The sequence below is a fragment of the Bos indicus genome, chromosome 6 (genome assembly GCF_029378745.1).
Source record: "Bos indicus isolate NIAB-ARS_2022 breed Sahiwal x Tharparkar chromosome 6, NIAB-ARS_B.indTharparkar_mat_pri_1.0, whole genome shotgun sequence".
Classification (NCBI taxonomy): Eukaryota; Metazoa; Chordata; class Mammalia; order Artiodactyla; family Bovidae; genus Bos; species Bos indicus.
The window spans coordinates 45,195,415-45,209,142 of record NC_091765.1 but is presented as its reverse complement, the minus strand read 5'-3'; the positions used below and the strand labels follow the sequence as shown (position 1 = coordinate 45,209,142).

General features: G+C 42.2%; 1 protein-coding gene across 3 annotated transcripts in view; it reads left to right on the top strand.

Moving 5' to 3' along the window:
• CCDC149 (coiled-coil domain containing 149) overlaps positions 1-13,728 on the top strand; it is a 119,581-nt gene that overhangs the window by 35,088 nt on the left and 70,765 nt on the right. For all 3 annotated transcript variants that reach the window (XM_019962529.2, XM_019962530.2, XM_070791239.1), the window contains exon 2: positions 12,457-12,618. In XM_019962529.2, coding sequence (XP_019818088.2) covers positions 12,457-12,618 — 162 coding nt within the window. The remainder of the gene's footprint in view (positions 1-12,456; positions 12,619-13,728) is intronic.

The following is a 13,728-nucleotide window of genomic DNA, read 5'->3' as shown; positions in this document are numbered from 1 at the left end:
AAACTTCACCACCATGTATGTATTTTTGTGTGTGTGTGATGAGTAGAGGCTCAAAGGTTAATTCAAATAAAAGTTGGTATTTAATGCCCACCATTTCTTTTTCAGCCTTTATTCATGAAGCACTAGAAGGCAAACCTTAGTGAGTCTGAGAAATAAGCTCAATAGAATGCATCTACTTAGGTGTATGTATGGTTAGGCCACTCAAGATGGCTGTGCTCTTGCCTTCTGTACAACCCCTGCCTGACCAGTGCCTGCTTCACCTACACCTTTCTCACCAGATTGACCTTCCTACATACTTGCCCCAGGCCCCAGCTAGTGACTGGTCTTATGTGTCCCTCTGCTAGTTTCCCTGGTAACCTGACATCACTTCACCCTATAACCGGCAGTCTTCCCCTCCCCCTGGAACGAGGCCTGTCACTAAGTCCTGCCTGCCATCTGCCGCACACCGTGGGGTGTTGCTCTAGGACCTTGCTTCAGACGAGTAAGCTCCCCATCCATTAAACCACTGATGTCTCTGTTGCTGACTCCAGGGTCTTTACTTGGTCTTGTAGGCCTGCAGGGAGCTGCCCAACACTAGGTTATTTGTGGTGAACACTTGCTGTTTTCTCACTTCCCTGCATTCATTTCTCTTTCTCATCAGCACCCCAATTTGGAAGGTGTTACCACTGGATACGGTCTAGACAGACAGGTTGGAGGGATACAGTCTGGGTATCCTGTCCCCTGGGCCTAGAATGACTCGTGATCAGCTTTAGGCCAGTTGGAAACACTCTTGACCTGAGACATAAAGAATCTGAAACACAATGGAGTTCATTTCTACCCTGTTCAGTCACCTCTAACCTGGCCTTCTTTGCATTGAGACCTGGTGGTTCCTGGCCCTGCCTCCAGCCTCCAGAGCCACCTCACTGCCTGCCTGTTTCCAGGTCTTCTCTGTCTTCCTGGCAATTCCATGAGTCCCAGTATCCTTGAGCTTCCCTGGTGGCTCTGATGATAAAGAATATGCCTGCGATGCGGGAGATCTGGGTTCGATCTCTGGGTTGGAAAGATCCCCTGGAGAAGGCAAAGGCTACCCACTCCAGTATTCTTACCTGGAGAATTCCATGGACTGAGGAGCCTGGCGAGTTATAGTCCATGAATCGGACAAAGAATCGGTCTCAAGAATTGATCAAAGAATCAGACACGACTGAGTGACTTTCACTTTCATTTTTACTTTTTCATCCTTCCAACACATTCCTAGGAAAGAGTGTGGATTACCGTTGCCTGCAACCAAAGGATCCTAACAGATATGTGCAGAGAACAGTCTGCCTTCACTACTTATGACCTTCATGATGAAGATAAATTAACCTCTTTGGGCTTCGGTGTCCTTATCTCTAAAATGGGGCTGATCAAACAAGTTATTTCAGGGTTTAAAAAAAAAATGTTTAAAGCAGAGCTTTTGGCATGATTTGGAAACTAGTAATTTTCACTCAGTAGTGGCTGTTCCACTTACTCTTATAATCAAATAAAGGTCTTCTTCACATTATTATTATTCCTAACAGTGCCTGGCACATAGTAGACATTCAGAGACTACTGCTTTTTTTCCCTTCCCCTCTCTGAAAACAAACTTACCTTTTCTGAGGTAGAGAGCAAATATCCCTGGTGTATATACCACACGAACTTGATAAGCAGAATCACACCCTGACTGAAGAGCGGAAATGGGGGCCTAAGGAGAACCCAGTGTGTATCCCTTGGCCCCACCCAGGTGACCAGAAAGTGGGGCATTTGCCAGTGCCCTGTTCAGCTCAGCCCTTTGGAACATGGCTGGGTGGCCTTGTGACCCATTTCCCAACCCCTCATGTGATTGTGATACCAGCTGCTAAGGCTGAGGCTAAGCCCATGCATGCATCTGGTTGCCTAGGTAGCACCTTGCTTATCAATATTGCATTATGCAAGGTGATCACAGACCCCTACATTAAGAAATAGCAAAGCCAGTGTGTTCTTTGTGGGCCTGACAGTTCAGATCAAAACAGGATTCAGAGGTGTGTCTTCAAAGGGGGCCCCGAACCCCAGATCCTTCCCCTCCCCCATGGGCTTGGTAGCCAGTTCTACCCAAGCTGTAGAGTCCAAGATAATGTACACTACATGCTGTCAGAACAAAACCGTCTTTCTAAAAGGATTCTTAATGTCACTCCTGTATGCAGAAACCCTTGGGGCTCCTGCCTGCTGAAAGAATGAAATCTGAACTCGTCAGCAACACTTCCAGGCCCTTTCTGACCCGGCCACCATCTATCTCTCCTTCCATCTTCATCTCACACAGCTTTTATCCCCACCTCTCCACTGGAGCCAGCCCTGGGTGCTGCTTGCTGTGCTGACAATGTGTCTTCCTGCTGCTCACCTTTGTGTTTCTCTGTGGCTGTTTCCCTGCTAGGGGTATTGTTTTCCCATCACCACTCCTGTCACAACTCCATCTATCCCCAGACAAAATTTATCCATCTACTTATTCTTCAGAATCCATTTCAAATGTTCACATCTTCCTCCAGCTCTTTGAGTACCTTCTTTGATCACTTGGCTCATGATAAAAATAGTAGTAATAACAATGAAGGTGGATACAGCACTTACTATTTTAAATGTTTTACATACGCAAGTGCTTTTAATGCTCACATCTGCCCTGTGAAGATACTTTAATTATATTCATTTAATAAATGGTATAACTGAGGCACAGAGAGGCTGAGTAATTGATAACTAGTGAGTGGTAAAGCCAAGATTTGAATATAGGCATTCCAGCTTTTTCTGCTATGCTGTCAGCTGTTACTCTGAACTGCTTTTCTCTGTGTTCTGGGAGTTTTGTTTTTGCTTCTTTATAGCATTTAACATATTATACAGTTAGTAACTATTCATGAATGATGATGAGGCTACTTACTATCATCTATTATTATCTCTTTTCTTATAATAATAATTATTATTACTATAAAAAGTACTAGGCACTATTCTAAGTTTATAGGCATTTGTGACTCCCTAGCCAGGAACGTGTGCCTTAATTAGGTAATGTGAAAATGGTACTAAACTTGGAATGAGAAGAATCCTCAGTTTAGATTTTAGCTCTGGCATCTACTTGCCAGCCTTGGATAAGTCAATTTACTATTCTGAGTCCCAGCTTCCTCATTTATATAATGATGGGCTTGTCTTAGACCATCCCTGAGGTCTTCACTAGCTGTAAGTTTGAGAATCTGTAAAATGGGTCCAATATCACATGGGTCACAGGTGTGTTGAAGATGTAGTAAGATTAAGTTTTCTCATTCATTAGCCATATACCATGTGCTGTTCTCAGCTTCGGGGATCTGGATAAAACACACATTCTTGCTGCTATGGATGTGGAGATGTTAAAAGTAAATCAATAATTAGTCCTATAACTCAAGGTCAAGTGGTAAGCACTATGAAGGAAGGTAACACAGTATAAGGAGATTGAGAATCTCTTTCCTAAGAAGGAGGCATTACAATAGAAATTTGAATAAAACCAGGGAAGAAGCCACGCAATCCAAGCAGAGAGCAGTGCAAAGGTCCTGAGGTTGGAATTGGCTTAATGTGGTCAAAGCTAGCAAGGAGACCAGTGAAGATGGAGAGCACTGCGCAAGGGGGAATAGAAGGATTTTGGACTTTGTTTCAGTGTGATGTGAGCTTTTGAACCACCATTTGGCACCATGTGTTTTCATTTGAAAAGCATCTTTCTTGTTACTATTTGGAAAATAGAGGTGGGTAGAATGAGGAAGTAGAAATAGGAGGCTAGGGCCACAGTCCAATCAAGAGATGATGGTGACTTGAAGGAGGATGATAAGGGTAGAAGTGGGTGAGAAGCATTTGAATTCAATATGTCTTATGAAGATAGCACCCATAGGATTTGCTGATGAATACACGAGGGCTGGGAAAGAAAAGGAGGCAAGGGCGAGTCCAGGGTTTTCATGGAAAACCAAATATGGTTTGGTTTACCAACAGGGAAGGTCTGGAGCAGGGCAGGTCTGAGAGAATATCAAGGGCTCATTTAAAATGCCTCTAAGATGCTCAAATAGAGGTACACATTGGCTAGCAGAGCAGGAATACAGGGGAGTGGTCTGAGCTGGGATATCAATTTGGGTAAAATCAGCACAGAGATGACAGCGAAAGTCATTGGACTGAATGAGATTGCCTTGATGCAGGGTTGTTAGGGGTAGAACTGGAGTTAGCCAAGAGGGCTAGGCCTGAGTTATGACTTAGACAATTATGAGTTCGACTGCTCTTTGAAAAATAAAGTGTCTTATGCCCACGATTCAGCTGGTGAATACCCCAGTGTGGTGAACTGACTATCATCTGACACTCCACTAGCAGAGCTCTTGGGAACATGGACTTGGCTGAACACTGAGTAGGACTGTAGGTGGCCTCTGCCTCTTCAGCCACTCCCCGTGAAATGTGACTGAAAAGGCCCCGGGATAGAAAGCTCAGAGATACATCCACACGCCTAGGTACCCCTATCTTTGACAAAGGAGGCAAAAATATGGAGAAAAGGCTATTTAACCAGTGGTGCTGGGAAGTCTGGTCAACCACCTGTAAAAGAATGAAACTAGAACACTTTCTAACACCATACACAAAAATAAACTCAAACTTGACTAAAGATCTAGATGTAACACCAGAAATTATAAAACTCTTAGAGAAAAGCATAGGCAGAACATTCTCTGACATAAATCACAGCAGGATCCTCTATGACTGACCTTCCAAAATAATGGGAATAAAAACAAAAATAAACAATGGGACCTAATTAAGCTTCAAAGCTTTTGCACAATGAAAGAAACTATAAGCAAGGTGAAAAGGCAGCCTTCAGAATGGAAGAAGATAATAGCAAATGAAACAACTGACAAAGAATTAATCTCCAAAATATACAAGCAGCTCATGCAGCTCAAAACCAGAAAAATGAATGACCCTATCAAAAAGTGGGCCAAAGAACTAAACAGATATTTCTCCAAAGAAGAAATACAGATGGCTAACAAACACATGAAAAGATGCTCAACATCACTCATTATCAGAGAAATGCAAATCAGAACTACAATGAGGTATCATCTCATGCTGGTCAGAATGGCTGCGATCCAAAAGTCTACAAAAAATAAATGCTGGAGAGGGTGTGGAGAAAAGGGAATCCTCTTACACTGTTGGTGGGAATGCAAGCTAGTACAGCCACTATGGAGACCAGTGTGAAGATTCCTTAAAAAACTGGAAATAGAACTACCATATGACCCAGCAATCCCACTGCTGGGCATACACACCAAGGAAACCAGAATTGAAAGAGACACGTGTACCCTAATGTTCATTGCAGCACTGTTTACAACAGCCAGGACATGGAAGGAATCTAGATATCCACTGGCAGACGAATGGATAAGGAAATTGTGGTACATATACACAATGGACTATTACTCAGCTATAAAAAAAGAATGCACTTAAGTCAGTTCTAATGAGATGGAGGAAACTGGAGCCTATTATTCAGAGTGAAGTAAGTCAGAAAGAGAAACACCAATATGGTATATTAACGAAATATATGGAATTTAGAAAGATGATAACAATGACCCTATATGCAAGACAGCAAAAGAGACACAGATATAAAGAACAGAGTTTTGGACTATGTGGGAGAAGGCGGTGGGATGATTCGAGAGAATAACATCGAAACATGGGTATTACCATATGTAAAAGTGCAAGTTCGATGCATGAAGCATGGCACTCAAAGCTGGTGTTCTGGGACAACCCAGAGGGATGGCGTGGGGAGGGGGGTTCAGGATTGGGGGACACATGTACACCCATGGCTGATTCATGTTGATATATGGCAAAAACCACCACAATATTGTAAAGTAATTAGCCTGCAATTAAAATAAATACATTTTTTTAAAAAGAAAAGGCCCCAGGAGGGCTGCCTGTCTTCCAAACAGGGTCTCAAAATACTATGAATTAAAATGGTTTTCAGTTACACAATTATCTCTAAGAGTGTCTTGTTAAAAATATGGTTTGACCCAAGAGAGGTGATTTGTGGAATTGCTAATAATTTAATTGGTACCAATACAGAATATTAAAAAGAATCTGAAATTCATAATTAAGAGCCCTAGTTTGAACTGACAGTTGTTAGCATTGTGACTTTGAAAAAGACGATTAATCTCAGCTATCTTGTCTATAAAATGGGGAAAGCAGTTTTTGTTAAAATTGCCATATAATGTTGCCTATCAAACGAGAGTCTCTGGGAAAATGTTTTGTAAGCTTTAAGTGCTGTAAAAAAATAATGCCTTCAGTTTTGAGAATGTTTCCAAAGCCAAATATTAACATCATACCTTGCATTTCAAGCTCCCAGTAATCTCATTGAGGTAGGCAGCTGCTGCTGCTACTGCTGCTAAGTCGCTTCAGTCGTGTCCGACTCTGTGCGACCCCACAGATGGCAGCTCACCAGACTCCTCCATCCTTGGGATTCTCCAGGCAAGAACACTGGAGTGGGTTGCCATTTCCTTCTCCAATGCATGACAGTGAAAAGTGAAAGTGAAGTCGCTCAGTCGTGTCCGACTCCCAGCGACCCCATGGACTGCAGCCCACCAGGCTCCTTCGTCCATGGGATTTTCCAGGCAAGAGTACTGGAGTGGGGTGCCAGAGGTAGGCAGAGCAGGTATTAATTAATCCGAGTTGCACCTCAACCCCAAAGAACTGGTTAATTCTATTACATAATGGCTTTACCCCCCAGCTACATTCTTGCCTCTCTTGCTGTCTTTCACTAAATATTTGTTGAATGAATGAATAAATGTATGGAGTAACTTATTGTAGAAAAGTCATTTCCAAACTTTAGAATGGCAGTCCACAGAATATGTTGAAAATATGCATAGAAAGTGTGTTTGTTCCTACACACATATTAACAGACAAAAGTTTCATGAAATAATACTTAATTTACTGCATGGGATCACGCTATTTTCTGTTCTATTCTGGTTTTGTTTTTGTTTTAAAGAAAACGAGGGTAGCAGCTGAATTGAGTTCATTACACAAACTGATGTATTGTGACCCACAGTTTGGAAGACACTGTTATGGAAGATGCTGGCAGCTGGGAACCTTGTTCTTTGCAATTGGGCAAGTCACTTGGGTTATCTGGGAGGTTTATCCCTGCTCCAGTGTTCATGCTAATTTTCAAGAATAAAGGCATTATGAGGTGATGGGAATAGGCATGTAAGCATTGTGACAGCTTGAACATTTACTGCATGTAATGTATTTTCAGTTTTTCCTTGCCTATATAAGGAAATAAAAAAATCTAATAATGTCCTAGGTTTGGATAATTAACTGTTTGAGAAAGATTTGATTTTCATCACAAAATGTCTTTGAGACTATATAGAGATTTGCAAGGGTGACTTTGAAATAAAAGGCAGTTTCTGTATCTGATATCCTTGGCCCCCAGATATGTTTCTGAGGCAGGATTTTTGGCATCTGAAAGGAAATGCAGTAAGTGAAGTGTATATTGTGTATCAGCCCCAGTAGACTTCTGGGCGGCAGCAAATAATCAAACACATTGATTTGTCTTCAGCAAATGTATGAATATTCACAATCTGTGGCATAAGACAGTAAAAACCCTCACATCAGCTGAGGTCACTAACAAGATGTGAACACGTTTTCAGTTTTCAAAACTTTGGGCGTTTCAGAAAAACCCATAAGGGATTGTGGAAATTACGTCTTGTTATCCAGGTATCATGCTTTTCCTTCTCAAAATCCCCAGGACCATTTATCCATTTAGGAGACCAAATGCTTGGCTTGGTGCCTAACACATTGAAAGACACCCAGAAAATATTCCCTGAATGAATGATTGAGACCAACTACAATTTATAGAAAATTGTTGCAACCAAGCCTTTTGAGAAAACAGCCTCTAGTCTTATCCCATTTCCTTTAAGTGGATGGAAACCTTGTTGCCTCTACTTGGCTCCCTCACAAGGAGCAGAGGAGAGGGATGCTCATGAATTCTTTATTTTTTCCTTCTTCCTTCAGGCCTTGTATCTAGTTTTAGAAGGGGGTGGGTGAAGAGATTCTAAACATAAAAGGAGCCAAATTTAAAATTCCCCTTTCTTAGCTTCCCTATGCTGAAAATACCAACTAGATGTAGTAACCAACTCCATGAGTATTCTGATTGTTTTTTCACGGAATGCTTGGTTTGTCAGAAATTGGGGTTTCACAAGCTTGGCTATACAAAGACTTGGGTTCAGATTCTAGCTCTACTAAACCCTTAGCATATAACATAAACTCTTTCAGTCTCACTTTCTCATTTAGGAAATGTACATTGAAATAACACAGTAACTCCACTGCAGTGCTGTGGGGATTAAAGGAGATCATCCGTGGAAAGCATTTGACATAAAACTTTGGTTTTGTTGTTGCTAACAGCAATAATAATAGTGATAATATCAGTCCTCCTCATCATTGTGGTAACTCAGTAGAAGCACAGAGCAGGGCAGATTTGATCTCCCCAATCTGGCTACCCTCATCCTTTGCTATGGATCGTGTTAGTCAGGATGGGCTAAGATGTGCTCTGATAACAAACACCCCCAAATCTTTGCATCTTAACGGTACAAAAGTTTATTTCTGGATCACACAGATTACTCTGTGGACCCAAAAGATTCTTCAGAGCAGTTGTCTGCTGTGGTTCCATGATCCAAGTTGTGCTGGTGATTCATACCTTGACCCTCGGGATCTTCCACCCTGGAACTGCCTCGTAGTCCTCTGATTCCCCTTTACTGTATAAAGCAAGTTACATGGTTCTGCCTTACTCCAAAGCAATGGGGGGAGAACAGTCCGGCCAGATGCCTGGAAGTAAAGAAGAACGAGAAATACTGGCGAGAGGCACTAACGACGACCACGCAGACATTTAGCCTTTTCTCACTCTGTCGTAGATGGTTATCACAAACACAGTGTTTATTGCTTTGGCCTGAGCACCCTTTCCAACCAGGTGGTTATCCTGAAGTTACTGCTGCAGGTGATCTTTAGAAATCATTGAGCTAACTCTGCCCTAGGTGAGGTAGAGGAGGCACTTTCTAGGCACTGGAAGTGAGTCATGCCTCCTGGGTTGGAGCCCCACCCCCAAGTGTTCTCCCCAGCACCCTGCACCCCAGTGATACTGGATGGGATGTTGAAATCATGGGTTCCTCATGTTAGGAGGCACTCTGGGGAGCCCTGCTCATTTTCCAAGAGTGGAAACTGAGACCCAGGCAGCATGAGTTTGTTTTGTTTCCTGTTTTCTGGAGCTTTCCCAGGGTCCCCAAATTCATGATTACCCCATCACTTAACCTACATCTGGACAGAGGCCTCCTGGCTCTGCCTGGTCGTTTTCTACTGTCCACCGCTTCCACCAGCCATACTTATCCTCCTTTAGAAGCGGAGACGCCCCACACGCAACGACTGGCTTGTCTCGCTTTCTGTTCTATTTCCGGTCCCTTGTAAGGCTGAGGCTGGACCTGTGCATTCCCTGGTTGTTCAGAGCGACCCATGGAGGAGGATCTTCAGCACCTCTTTCTTTCTTATCATTTGTTTTTTGTTTCCAATTGGAGGGACAGAAAATGGGACCATTTAGCAGTTGCTACCACAGGGACTAAACTGTCACCATTTTAGAAGAATGAGAAATTCTGTCTCATTCCCCAGTACACCCCACCCCCACCCCCAAATACCTCCCAGAGTTTCTATTGATATTTTAATGAGACTGCATGTAGAAGCTCTTTGGCCAGATGGTAAAATATGGTCCCTGCTTGTACTTGTTCAGAACCCCTCTGTGCTATAAAAAGGGGGCTCAGACAACCCTGAATGGCTCTGAGACTGAGGCTTGCCTGGAAATTCTGGGCTGCAGCTGGCCTTTCAGTCCCTCCAGACTATGTTCATTGTTTCTAACTTCACAGTGGGAAGCTGAGGCCTCCAGAGCCTGGGTTTTCAAAGTACAGGTGGAGTAAGAATCACCTGTGCCATGTGCTAATAGCAGACTTCTGAGCCAACCACCAGAGATTGACGATTTGGGCAATATGTGAGCTGGGGGTGAGCAGTCTGAGCCCAGGCTCAGAAATCTGCATTTTCACAAGCGTCCCAGGGTAACATAGAGCAGGGCTCTTGTTGATGCCAGTGCACCAAGGTGGCAGAACTATAGAGGAGGTGTCCCATCTTCAGCCAGAGCAACAACACTGGAGCTATTTTATAAATAAGGCTTAAGCCTAAGGCTTGTTCTGCTGATAGAAACAAATGACATGGAATAACATTTTTGCAATTCACTATTCTAGACTACAGTAAGCAGAAGAAAGAACCATCCAGCAGTGGCTTTCTCAAGACCAAACTTGAAGTGGCTTCATCTTTATACAGAATGAGTTTCTTACGCTTTGATGAAATTTATAATTGTCTTGTTTTCCACACCCTAAACACAGCCAAACAGCAGCAATGCTGCTCCTCAAATCCTTGGTCCCTGGGTCTTAGGCACCTCTGTGCCTGTTTGCTACCAAGTGTCTTAGACAGAGAGGGAATGGATGTCTACTTCTGCTCTTTACAGCTTCCAAGGCCCAGTTTGTGTCATGCTTTGGGAGAGAAGCGGCTTCTCTCTTGGACCCTCACAGACTGCAGTTCAAGGTTAGGGAACTTGAATTCCATTTTGCCAGTAAGTGGTGGCCCTTACCTGGTCGCCTTCAATAGACCAGATGTGACTCTAACCTTGCCTGCTTCAGCTTATAACATCTACACATGATTGTGATCTTCTTCCCCAAAGTGGGAAGAATCGGAGTATATGTGGGCCCTTAGCTTTGGATCTGAAGGGACAAAGGCTGTCTTTGTGCCATCAGTACTAACACCACTGCCAGCCGAGGCTGCTGATCACAGGCAAAGAACTGAAGGCACAAGGGTAGATCTGTTAAACTGTGTGTAAATGGTATTTTTTCCTGTGAAATCTCAATACCTCCCTGAGGACACTGCTGTTCAGGTTTTTGAGCTACTCTTCTCTGATATTTACACGTCGGGGATTTTACTCTTGAGAAATCACTGTGGCAACAGAACTATTTGCCTCCACGAAGACGATGTCGAAGTCTTACAATCTGGGACGTTTTAAGGCAGGATTCCAAGCTCATTACTGCCTGGAATAAGATTCATCCAAGGTGGAAGTGTCCTCTCTTAAAACTCAAATCATCTCAGAATGGCTTTTCTTTCCCCTTTGTTTTTGAAGCTAAGCAATTACTTTTTTTTTTCTTAAGGAAAAAAAATGTGCTAATGCACAAAACTCTCTTTTACCCCTTTCATTTATTTGAAATTGAACTTAACAAAGTCAGTTCCAAGCAAGCACTATATATGAGTAATGCTTTTTGTCCATAAAAGAGCATTGACTCGAATGGTATGGGAGTGCTGATCCTCTGTCTGCTTTGTGTGAGCGTCCGTAATGACAAAGTGCTCATGTCAGAGTGTATAATGAAACTATAAATTGTTTTCATGAATGCTCTGAATTTGGTCTTTTACGGGGCAAATTCAAAAGGTATTTAGTGCCACATCTCACATATGTGAATAACACCAGACGGTACAACAGACCCAGTTAAAAGGACAGAATCCCAGTCGGGCTTCTGGCCCAGGTGGTGGGTGATTGTCAGGTGAGGGTCTGTCATAGTGGGGGGAATGGGGCGATGGAGGGACGAAGATATCCTGCAACTCTGAGGAAGAGTTCCAGCAAGATGGAACTTGACTTTGAGGGGATAATTTAGTGTGACTAAAATACTTCACTCATAAAATTGGTCTCTGGGTGGTGGGTATCTGCACTTGAATCCTAGAAAAAAGTGCACACCTCTGCCTGATTTTAGTGAACAAAAACTCTCAAGTGAGAAAATGTCTGCTAGGTTGCATGGGCCAGTGCAATCTATTGTAGTAATGTATAGTTTGATCAAATTATTTTTATTACATTTTTTGTATTTTTTAAAATTATAGAAACCATATAGGTGTATTCTAGAACATTTGGCAAACATAAAAAAAGTATAAAGATTAAAGAAAACATGCAAATAATTGTGCTACCAAGAGATAATTATTAGTAGTATACAGAATTTTTACTAAATTTGTGTTACGTTATTTTGTAAAATTTTAATAGAATTTTACACAGTCTTATCAGGATATATAAATGCCTTTTGAAACAAAATTTGGCATCCTGTTATCTATTTAACTATGGAATTGTTTAAAAGGATTGTGCTCTTTAACTTACCAATTATTTTCCCTGTCTCAGTTGGCCAAACTTCATGAACGTCCACGGTTCTGGTTCTGTCACAAGGGTACTGTGTCCGGTACTTTAGCAGCTTTTGGGCTCACGTGTCATTGAATGACAAATGTCTCTGGGTATATGATCTCTGAAGGCAAAAAGCAACAAAGCAAAATCAACCCTGCGGAGTGTGTGAACTCCAACGCAGGTGAAAGGAGGGCGGCTTGATGACAGTTCTGAGTCACGTGGGTGTGTTTATTCTGCAGTACCTGGTGTGTAAAAGGAAGCTGGAGAGTAAGAAGGAAGCCCTGCTGATCCTTTCCAAGGAGCTGGACACATGCCAGCAGGAAAGGGACCAGTACAAACTCATGGCCAATCAGCTTCGAGAGCGTCACCAGTCCCTGAAGAAGAAGTACCGCGAGCTCATCGTGCGTATTACGTTATGGTGATGTCCCTGTTCCCTTACGGAGATAGAAAGAGGGGCTTTAAACATGCGATCTCTTCTAAAGAGGGCTGAATCCAGACAGTTACCAACTGGAAAGACATGAAAGTCATCAACCCTACTTCCTCCACACCCAGTACCATTTGATACTGGTTGATAAGTATATGCTTCTGGATACTTGCTCTGGCACCCGTGAATGTACACACATACCTGAATGTGTCTGCGTGTGCCTTATTTACTTATTAATGAATTGTATGAAGGGTTTATTTTTCTGGAGAACTCATGTTATAAATTGATTCTAATACAGAACCCACTAACGAGCTGCATGCGGTTATTTAAGTTTCATTTTGAATTAATTAGAATTAAATAAAATTGAACACTCAGACTAGTCATATTTCATGTGCTCAATCGCTATAGTTGGCTGGGGCTACCGTATGGGATTGTGTTTATATAGAACATTTCCATGCTGGCTGCTATATTGGACAGTTAGCTGTGGGACATGTCCCTCATTGCAGAGAGTCCTATTGGACAGCTTTATATAAATGTTACTCTAAAACTTGCTCTTTTCGCTCAGCACTTTATTTTGGACATGTCTCTAGGCCATATATACAGATTTAACTCATTAAAAAATATTTGCATAGTAGTATTGCCATAATTTTTAAACCTTTCCCTCTCCTGGGCAATTAGATTTTCTCTAGTTTTCATATGGCACAATTTTTAAGGATGCAAATTAAAATGAATTGGAGGATACCAACTGCATAGTGCTATTTTGCATTCTCACTTCGTTTTTTCTCACTTATGCCATCTCTTTTTTAAGTGCTGACACTATTGCTTACGTTTAACCAGCTTTGCTGGGGTCATTGAATTGTCCTCAACAGAAATACAATAGAAAGATTCCTAAGGTTAAAGTAATGTTGACTTACATGAGGACTGCATCAGATATAGGAATACTGTTTCCTGAGCATTTATCATTTACCTGAGATATTTATGTATTCCCAGATGGCACATGAGGGAGAGAAATTAAATCCTTTTAAGACAAAAATCTGATAGGGCTATAAGTTCTCAGTTAGTTTTCTTGTATTTTGGGCATATCCTG